This window comes from Nannospalax galili, unplaced genomic scaffold (genome assembly GCF_000622305.1).
Source record: "Nannospalax galili isolate Female #2095 unplaced genomic scaffold, S.galili_v1.0 scaffold315, whole genome shotgun sequence".
Taxonomy (NCBI): Eukaryota; Metazoa; Chordata; class Mammalia; order Rodentia; family Spalacidae; genus Nannospalax; species Nannospalax galili.
Window position 1 is genome coordinate 21230 of NW_008336851.1, and position 10870 is coordinate 32099.

The 10870-nt window shown below is 44.8% G+C and overlaps 1 protein-coding gene across 11 annotated transcripts in view; it reads left to right on the plus strand.

Annotated features, from left to right (window-relative positions):
* The first annotated feature begins 1001 nt into the window (after positions 1-1001).
* The window catches only part of Abcc5 (ATP binding cassette subfamily C member 5), a 94627-nt gene continuing 84758 nt past the window's right edge, over positions 1002-10870 (plus strand). For 3 of the 11 annotated variants that reach the window (XM_029562621.1, XM_029562623.1, XM_029562622.1), the window contains exons 1-2: positions 1013-1206; positions 1786-1891. In XM_029562621.1, coding sequence (XP_029418481.1) covers positions 1152-1206; positions 1786-1891 — 161 coding nt within the window. In that variant the 5' untranslated portion in view covers positions 1013-1151. Of the gene's footprint in view, positions 1207-1462; positions 1633-1681; positions 1892-10870 lie in introns of those variants that run through there. The other 8 variants (XM_029562612.1, XM_029562615.1, XM_008831257.2 and 5 more) reach the window with 6 other exon arrangements.

Sequence of the window (10870 nt, forward strand, 5' to 3'; positions counted from 1 at the left end):
AGAGAGAGAGAGGTTATGAGTGCAAGTGCACATTCCCACATGCACGGGAAAGTCAGAGGACTTTGGGTATTCCTGTTTTATCTCTCTCTGCCTTATTCCCCTGAGACAGGGTCTCTCACTGAACCGGAAGCTGAGCTGACAACTAGCAAACCCCAGCAATCCTCCTGTTTCAGCACCCCACAGTCCTGGGGTTACAGGTGAATGCCTCACCCCGCCTGGCTTTTTATATGCATTCAGCTCCTTATGCTCTTACTCAGGAAACCACCTCCCCAGCCCTTAGGTTATTAGTCGTGTAGAACTGGTCTATTAATCCATCTACGTTCAAGTGTACATCGCCAATAACTGCAACTTTATGATGTTCTCATTAGTTAGCTCTATGAAGATGGGCAAGCCATTTTACTCTTTTTAATCTCTTAAAATGGATAACCATAAACAAGCCCCAGATACTTTAAGGATAAGGAGACACTAAACAGTAATCCTTATATTATTATGTTTAAGTAGACAAACCAGAAACATGACTAATGCCGTTAGGCATTAGTTACAAAAAGAAACCGATTTCTACCGTCCTTGCCACTTTGAAAATTGTGATCCTGGCATTTTATTATTTAGAAGCCAAGACAGCACATTATGTGATGGGTGGTTGGGATAAAAGAAAGATACTAACTGTGCAGAATGTGGGGTGGACTCACCCGTAAGCAAATGCGAACTGCTAAGTGACCCCACAGAAAAGATCTGGGGTTAAACAGAAGCAAGCTACGATGACCTTCACGATGTACACCACCGGCCGCACATACTTGGACGGGCCTGACTATGAACTTCGGGCTGCCTGGGAACACAGAGCCACCGGCCACCACCCGGACCGGCCTACCGGCCCCGGGGATTCACAACGTTACAGAAGATTCCAGACCAAGTCTCGGAGCCCAAGGAGGGACGGGGCAGCGCCGAGTGCGCTGGGGGAAGAGGAGTAACCCACACCCCTTCCCGGATACCTACCGGGTTTCTGGGAAACGTAGTCCTTTGCCGCGTGCAGCGCCTGCGGCTGCTGGACGAGGAACTACGATTCCCTTCGGTCTTGCGCAAGCTTTGTGCAGCGCGCTTGCGCGGTGCGGGCGAACGATGCCGCTATAAAGGCTTGTTTTGCTCCCGGGCCGATGCTCGTGAGCGTGCCCGAGTGTCCGGCTCTCCTGTGTGGGAGCTGGGGCGCAGGTAGGTGACTGCCCTCCCTTACCCCTGCAGTGTCCCTGGGCTGTCACCGCGTAACCCCTTGAGATTTCTGAGGGCGTGGCGGGCCGTGGACGGGGAAAGCCGGACACGGGAACAGCGCGGCCTGCCCGCCTCTGGTGTCCGCATCCCTGCGTGGGTTGCGACCTCGCGGGGTAGAGGTGGGCTCCGGGTGCCGGAAGGGCAGGCTGGAAGGTTGGGTGGGCGGTCGTGTGCCGGCGTCGTCCTCGCCGCGGCCACCAGGGGGAGCTGCCTGCGCTCTGGGTGGGTCGCAGCGCCTCCAGCCCAGGCCGAGCTGGCGAGGGAACGCCCTGGGGCCGGGGCCACAGTCCGCAGAGGAGCCCCCACTACCTGAGGGCGGCAGGTGCCCTCCCCAGCCGCGGACGCGGGCCCCCTGCTGGTCACTCGGACGTAAGTCATTATTTTCGAGTTTTGGGGGAATGGGTACGTGACATCAGCACGCACAGCAAACTCGGCCGAGCCGGGACTGGCGGCCAGACGTCTGTCATCCGGTGCGAGTTGCTTCGTATTTGTGTCACGCCTGGGTCATGTATTTCCGCACAGGTGGGCGTCTCGAGTCGGATGGGCGCAGGAATGAGAGGGGAAGCCTGAGAAGGTTCCGAAGGAAGAAACGGATAGATTTTTCTGGGGTCTCGGGAGTGAGTGAAAGGTGAGGGAGGCTCGAGTGTTTTCCGGGGGCGTGGTGAGGGTATCTTTTCTTCTTCCTTGCTTCTGCACCTCCAGGGCCTGGAAGGAGCTTCCTGAGGTGCAGGAAACCTACTCGGGAATGCTTTGATAACGTAGCTTGGAAACACCACTCTAACTAGTCACAGTTCTCCGGTCCTGCGCTACGCCCCTCCGCTGTGCAGTTGACTCTGTATGGCGGTGCAGGGCTGGGGTCCACCCTTTTACCACCGGGAGGGTGCAAAGGCCGATCGAGGGGCCTCAACTCTGTTTTGAGTCGGGCACTTGTTTGGGAGTTCTCCACTTCGTTTATTCTGCTGTTGCTCCTGCACAGCTCTGGCTTAGAGGAAACATACCTGTTTTCTTTCTTCTTCCCTTGGTACTTGAGATGTTAGCTTTGGTTTGGGTGGACTTGGGGATTATATTATTGCTGTACCACTTAACTTAAGAAAGCGTTAGGCTTTTTAAAAAAGACTGCCCACCAACTGCAAGGGAAAAGACCAAAAAATAAAGAAGTACAAATTGTGTGTGTGTTGGGTGGGAGTGGAGGGTTGTCTGGTCTAGTAATCCTTAGTCTCTTGTCTTATTGAGGCCTTGTTTCTTTCGTATCGTTTTCTAGTGCTTAGCTGGCTTCACTGGGGGTGCTTTGTCATATCCCCGAGATACAGAAGATGGTGTCTTTCTTATGTTCAATGTTCAATGCCAAGAAACAGTAACTTTATGCCTATTCAGGGCCTGTGTATTCTCATGGCTGTGACTCTTTTTCTAGAAAATTAAAGAAATGGGGGTGTTCAAGATGTGACACTGTTCCTCATACTCCTCATATGTAAAATAGCTTGGTCTTATAGACAGGATAGGTCACTGAAGTCCCTTTCTCATGCAGTGCAGAAAACAGTACTTGTTTCTGTTATTACCAGATGTCGCTAGCACAATCTGCTCATAGGTGTATTCTGCAGGTTCTCCTTCACTCTTTGAAAGATACGACTGAAAAGAATCCACCTCTCATGGGTTCTTAGATAATGGAGGCATTCCTCATGTTCTTTATGTGACTGTTGGTGTTTTGAATGGGTTACCTTGGCCTCCTCCCTTTCAAGTGCCCCCACCCGCCTCTTTCCTGTTTTTAAAGTAGCACTAATCTTCCTCTTCCAGATAATGACTGTGGGGCCAGTGACAGATCCCAGGTCTGTTTATAGTTCAGCCTTCATGAGGCCTCAGTGACATGAGCACTGTGCTTTTGCTTAGTTAGTTGATGTTTATAGTATACTTTGTCATGGACAAGGTGGTTTTGTTTTTTAAATAAATAATTTACCTGTATCAGCTTAGGATGTTTGAACCAGAATTCTGAAAAGCAGGAAGTTCAGCTCTCCTTGGAGATTTAGTCTTTTTTATTTCAGAGGTTGACAGATGTGTTTTTTTCTCGCTTCTGACACTTTTAAAAGTGAATTATAGGGGCAGGAGAGATGGCTCATTGGTTAAGAGCACTGTCTGTTCTTGCAGAAGATCCGGGGTTGAATCCCAGCACCCACATGGCGGCTAACAACCGTCCATAACTCCAGCGAATCCAACACCATCTTCTGTCTTTCTTGGGGATTGCACGTCATGGGTGTATTTACATACATGCAGGGAATATATAATATAAGATAAACAAACAAAAGTGAATTATAGGGGCTGGAGCTATAGCTCAGTTGACAGAATACTTTCCTAGCATGCACAAAGCTGGGTTTGATCTTCAGCACCATATAAATCAGGAATGGTGGCATATGCTTGTAACTCTTAGGATGTAGAGGTAGAAAGATCAGAAATTCAAGGTCATCCTTCCAGAAATAGAGTTCAGGCCACCCTGGGCTGTCTCAAAAACCAAACACATGAATTCTAGCTGTCAGAATTCTATGCTGCAGGAGACATACCTTTAGAGTAACATTCATAGCTGGCTTCATGAACTACAGTGGCAGTGTAGCCACACTTTAATTTCTAGTGAGGTTGCTATCCAAGGTGTTTTCACAGCTTGTTTCCAGGAAGCTGTGAACCTTCTAAGAATGGGGGGTATGTTTTAGAAAGGCATGTACGTGTTTAGTTTTTACTTGTTTATTGTTTTCCTTCACTGAAAGCCTCATTTTGCAATGTTTTTCTTCAAGCGGTAGAAGGAGATTCCTCTATTCAGTGCATACAATGTTAACACTGCCTCCATAAAAGCATCAACTTTAGCCGGGTGTGGTGGCACATGCCTTTAATCCCAGCAGTCTGGAGGCAGAGGCAGGTGGATCTATGTGAATTCAAAGCCAGCCTGGCCTACATGGTGAGTTCCAGGACAGCTGGGGCTACAGGGAGACCCTGTCTCAAAAAGACCAAAAAAATAAAAAATAAAAAGCATCAGCTTTAAAAAAGCCAAAGAATAGGATGTTGCATTTCTTTCAAAATACTTTAAAATATATTAACTTTCCTAAGGTAGATTTCGTCTGAATGAGATCGCTGAAGGGAAAAAACAGTACTTGGAAGGAGCTGTCTGTTTAGGGGCAATTAAAATTGGTGGGTGAATCCAGTGAGGTCAAGCCACAAACAGATGTTTAGTTTTTAAAAAGTGGCTTGAGGGCCAGTGAGATGGCTCAAAGGGTAAAAGTGCTTGCTGCCAAGACTGATGACTTGAGTTCCATCCCCAGAACCCTCAAGATGGAAGAGAGAACTAACTCTCTCTCTCTCTCTCTCTCTCCCACACACACACACACACACACACACACACACACACACACACAATGAAATAAATGTAAAAAACAAATTTTTAAAAAGTTAGCTGGGTGTGGTGATGCACGCCTTTCGGTAGGCAGAAGCAGGTGAACCTCTGTGCTTTCAAGGCCAGCCTGGTCTGCATAGTGAGTTTGGAGCTACAGGGAGACACTGTCTCAAAAAAGACCAGAAAAAAAAAAGTGACTAAGTTGATACAGAATGTTGATCTTTCTTCTTCTTCTTTTTTTTTTTTTCTGGTCTTTTTGAAACAAGGTCTCCCTGTAGCCCCAGCTGGCCTGAAACTTGCCAAGTACACCAACCAGTAGACCAGGCTGGCCTCAAACTCACAGAGATCTGCCTGCCTCTGCCTCCCAAGCTAGGATTAAAGGTGTGCACCACCATGCCCAGGTCCCTTTTTGTTTTTTGAGATGGGACCTCATTATGTAGCCCTGGCTGGCCTGGAACTCACTATAGAGACCAGGCTGGCCTTTGAGAAGGGATCCTCCTGCCTTTGCCTCCCAAGTGCCTGGAATTAAAAGCATGAGCCACCACATCCCACTTTTGCTATTGTTTTTAAATAACTTTATCGAGATATAATTTGTGTATTTCAAAATTCATCCTTTTAAAATAGAAAGTCAATATTGTTGGTTCTTTTAGTACATTCACAGAATTGTATCTCATCAGTACTGTTTGACTTCAGAATATTTGCTAAAGGGGAAATTTGTGTTTAAAGTTATTTTGTATTTTAGTTGTATAACTTCTTGGAGATTTAAAATAACATCATTTAGGGCTCAGTGGTTAAGAGCACTGGCTGCTCTTGCAGAGACCCAGGTTCAATTCCTAGCCCCCACATGGCAGCTATGAACCATCCTTAACTCCAGTTCCAGGGAAATGAATCCAATTCCTTCTTCTGACCTCCTCAGCATTGTACAACAACATGGGTGTACTCACATACATGCAGGCAATACACTCATACACATAAAACCTAAAATAACAAAATACTTTAAAAAAATCATTTAGGGGCTGGAGAGATGGCTTGGTGGTTAAGAGTACTGGCTGTTCTTATAGAGGACCCAGATTCAGTTCCCAACACCCACATGACAGCTAATAACCATGTATAACTCCAGTTCCAGGGGGGTCTGATGCCTTCCTCTGGCCTCCAAGGGCTCACACATGGTACACTTACTTACATGCAGGCAAAACACATAAAAGTAAATTTTTTTGTCTTTTTTTGAGTCAGGGTCTCCCTGTAGCTTCAGCTGGCCCAGAACTTACTAGGTAGACCAGGCTGGCCTTAAGAGATCTACCGACCTCTGCCTCCTGAGTGCTGGGATTAAAGGCATGCGCCACACCTGGCTAATAATAAAAGTAAATTTTTAAGAATTTTAAAAAATAACATCAGTTCAGCCAGGTGTGCTGGCACACACTTTTAATCGCAGCATGCAGGAGGCATGGTCTACATAGTGAGTTCCAGGCAGACCCTTCCTCCACCCAAGAAAATCAGTGAATCCATAAAAGGGCAGAAATGGGGTATATCATTGGTAGGATATGTGTTTCTTAAGTTTTTATCTTGTAAACTTTGGTAGGAGAAAAGTTGTCTCTTTTAAAGTTGTGAAGTTTGTAATGCTTGGCAGAAACTGAAATTGTTTTCAGAAAGTCTATTTATTTTTAAGTAGAAAGACTTTATTTGAGCTTACAATTCCAGAAGGTTAGAGTCCGTAATGGTGGGGGGGGCAGGGTGGCAGAGGTGGCCAGAACAGAAGGCTGAGTAACCACATCACCAAGTAGTCACAGGAAGCAGAGAACAACTGGAAATCCCGCAAGGCTTAAGAGCTCTCACAGCCCACCCCCAGTGATGTACCTCCTTCAGGAAGGCTGCACCTCCTAAAACCTCCCCAAACAGCACCACCAGCTGGTAACAAAACACCCAAATATATGGAGCCTATGGGGGACATTCTCATTCAAACCACTGTATTCCACTCCCTGGCTCCCATAGGGTCATGACCTTATTAAATGCAAACTGCATTCAATCCACCTTCAAAAAGCCCCCATAGTCTTTACCAGTCTCAATGCTATTCAAAAGTCCAGAGTCCAAAGTCTTTTCTGAGAGTCAAGGCACTCTTTCAACTATAAACCCCTGTAAAATCAAATTATACTTCCAACATTAGTGGAACTAAATTCACATTCCCATTCCAGAAGGGAGGAATGGATATATACTGAGGAAATACTGGACCAAAGCAAGACTGAAACCCAGCAGGGCAAACACCAAATCCTACAGCTCCATGTCCAATGTATGAGACTTCAGTTCCAAAGATCTGAGATGGCTCCGCCCCTCCAGCTTTGCTGCATACGGCATACATCTCTCTCTTAGACTGGTGCCACTCCCTATGCAGCTCTCTTTGGTAGATGTCTCACGCTCTAGCATCTCCAGCATCTTGGGCTCTCCATGCTAACCAGGCTTCACAGTCACAGCTCCACACAGTGCCTGTCAGGTCCTCTTGGCCTGTGAGGGGCTTCTTTAAGCAGGGACACTGCTGTTTCATGCTGATTGGCCTGATGATCCTTTCACTCTTGCATCTTTCATGCTTCTAAAACCAGCATCACATGCATGACACTGCCAAGTTTAGCTGCCATCCTGGGATGGACCCTGGCCTGCTTCATCCATATCAGCATTTTTTTAAATTTTCTTTTGAATTTTTCTGCATTTCACACAGAACATCTTAATAATCTGTACACCCCATTCCCCATTGGCACCCTCCCATAGCCCCACCCCCACTGAAATTCATACATTCTGTCATTTGTCTTAAGGCCTATCATGTTCTCTCTGGCCCCTCTTCTGCAATGGTCCCTGAACCCTGGATGGGTGAATTTTAATATAGGAGTCCTGTCCAAGGACTGAAACTCTGTAGACTCTTATTCTGTACGTTTTAGCCATTTGTGACCTTTTGTGTTCCTGGTCCTCTCTTGCATGAGGGAGCTTCATTGATGAGAACTGAAAGATGTGTTAGTGTTCTCTTCATCCCTGTTCTATGTTCCATGAGCTTTAGGTGTAGAGGTTGCATCGTAGATGTGCCATGTAGGCTTGGGCAGTTCACAGTCTTTGTGTATGACCATTGTGGAAGTCTGTAATAATCTCTGTTGAAAAAGAAGCTGCTTTGATGGGTGGTGACTGGGATACTTGTCTGTAAATTTAAGGATCCTTTTTTTTTCCCCTTTTTTTTGTCTTTTTGAGACAGGGTCTCCCTGAAGTCCCAGCTGACCTGTACTCACTATGTAGACCAGGCTGGCCTTTGCCTCCTAAGCGCTGGGACTAAAGGTGTGCACCACCACGCCCAGCTCAGGATCCATATTTTGTATATAGTATGAAGTTACATTTCTCTCTAGCCTTGGGACTTTCTCTAAGATCTATGACCTCTCCAGCCATGTGTATCTGACTAGGTTTACAGGTACCATAATTGGCTTTAAGTCCAATTAGGTAGCTGTTGATTACCCCCAAGATAAAAGTGCCACTATTGCACCAATGTCGTTTGCTGTGCCGGTCACTGATGTGGTTTTTCAGCCTTGAAGCTGGGGTTGGACCATGGACTGATGTCTCCCTTAGCAGTTTGCATGGTGCTCTCCAAAGCTATGAGAGCTGCCCTCAGGGGAGGAGGCTTCCAGGTCAGTTCCAGCTCCATTGCTCCAAATCCTGTGTCTGAAGTATGTCCTGTCTCAGCAATAGGGTCTTACCTTCAGGTCCTGGGAGGCAATCAAGGACTGTGGCAGTGACCTGTATAATTTTGGAAGTCTCTTACCTACCCTGGCGAACAACTCAAAGGAAGCTTTCTCCAATCTAGCACTGTTTCTTATGTAGCCTTTAGCCATACACACAGACTCATGTAGAGATATTGTATGTGTGATTTTATTTTATTTATTTATTTGTTTATTTATTTATTTTATTTTATTTTATTTGTCTTTTTGAGACAAGGTCTCCCTGTAGCCCCAGCTGGCCTGGAACTCACTACGTAGACCAGGCTGGCCTCTAACTCATAGAGATCCACCTGTGTCTGCCTCCTGAGTGCTGGGATTAAAGGCATGCACTACCATGCCTGGCCCTGTATGTGTGATTTTTTTCAGTAGATTTTTGGACTAATAGGAGTCCCTCTATTTTTTTATTCCAACTAGACATTATTTATCTCTTGTCTCTCTCCTTGTCTAACCCTCCCTCCACACCCTTCCCATTTAAAGTATCCCCATTTTCCGCATTTCTCCCTTGATAATTGCTGTCTGCTATGGTCCCACATCTCTTGAGCTCCTTCTTCCCCTTTATCCCCATAGTTCCTTGTATAACCCTCTCTCTCCCCCTCCCATTTAAATATCCCCATTAAAAAAAATATTCCCATTAAAAAATATTTTATTTATTATTTTTATTTTATGTGTATGTGTGTATTGCCTGCATGTAGGTAAATGCACCCATGTCGTGCAATGCCCACGGAAGACAGAGGATCCCCTGGAACTGGAGTTACGGACAGTTGTTAGCGCCATGTGGATGCTGGGATTCAAACTAAATATCCCCATTTTACACATTTCTCCCTTAGTAATACCTGTCTCCTACTGTTCTTCTCTCTTGGGTTCCTTCTTTCTCTTTCCCTCCCTGGTTCCTGCAGTTACATCAGGATATATATTATATATACTGGCATATAAGGATTTGGTGCTAGGATCCACAAATGAGGGGGAATAGATGTGGTTTGTTTTTCAGAGTCTGTTACTTCACTTTGTATAACAGTTTATAATTCCATTCATTTACTTGCAGATTTCATTATTTCATCTTTCTTTACAGCCAAGTAGAACTCCATTGTGTAAATGCACCACATTTTCATTAACCACTCATCAACTGAGGGACACTTAGGTTGTTTCCATCTCTTATCTATTGTGAAAAGAGCAGCAACAAACATGGATGCACCAGTGTCTCTGCAATAGGATGAGTTCTTTGGGTATATGCCAAGGAGTGGTTAGTCCTTTAGGTGTATGCCAAGGAGTGGTAAAACCAGGTCAAATGGTAGGTTAATTTTTAGTTTTCTAAGAGTTCTCCACACTGCTTTCCATAGGGATTGCACGAGTTTGCGATCCCACTAGCATTAAGTGAGTGTTCCCCTTTCTCCACATCCTTACCAGCTTTTGGTATCATTTGTTGTCTTGATCTTAGCCAATCTGACAGGATAAGATGAAACCTTAAGGTGGTTTTCATTTGCATTTCCCTAATTACTAATGATGTTGAACACTTTTAAAGATGTTTCTTAGCCATCTTTATTTCTTCTTTTGCAAACTCTCTATTTAGATCTTTAGCCCATCTTTTAATTGGGTCATTTGTTTTCTTGATTCTTTTTTTTCTGAGTTCTTTATATATTCTGGTTGTTAGACCTCTGTCAGATGTGTTGCTGGTGAAGATTTTCTCCTACTCCGAGGGTTTTCTCCTCACTTTCTTGGACGTTTCTTTCCCTGTACAGCTTTTTAGTTCAATGAGGTCCCACTTGTTGATTGTTGACCTTAGTTCTGAGCAACTGATGTCTGATTTAGAGAGTCCTTTCCTAAACCTGTCTTGTAGTTTACTGTTAATGTTTTCTTCTAACAGTTTCAGAGTTTCTGATTTCACATTAAGGTCTTTGATCCATTTGGAGTTGACCTTTGTACAAGGTGAAAGATAAGGGTCTAGTTTCATTCTTCTACAGGTAGAGATCCAGTTTTCCAGCACCATTTGTTGAAGATTCTGTCTTTCCTCCACTGTGTGTTCTTGGCACCTTTGTCAAATATCAGGTGGCTGAAATTGTGTGTACTCAGGTTTGGGTCTTCAATGATGTTCCATTGATCTATGTGTCTATTTTTGTGCCAGTACCATGCTGTTTTGATGACTAGAGCTCTATAGTATACTTTGAGATCTGGTATAGTAATCCCCCCAGTATTGCTCTTTGTGCTCAGGGTTGCTTTGGCTATCCAGGGTCTTCTGTGTAAATTTAAGGATTTTTTTTTTCTAATTCTGTGAAGTATGTCATGGGGATTTTGATTGTAATTGCATTGAATCTATATATTGCCTCTGGTAGGATGGTCATTTTCACAATATTAATTTTTCCAGTGCATGAGCATGGGAGGTCCTTCCATCTCCTGGTGTCTTCCTCTATCTCTTTCTTTAATGATTTAAAAATTTCATTCTAGAAATCTTTGGTATCTTTGTTCAGATTTATTCCAAGATATTTTATTTTGCACCAAT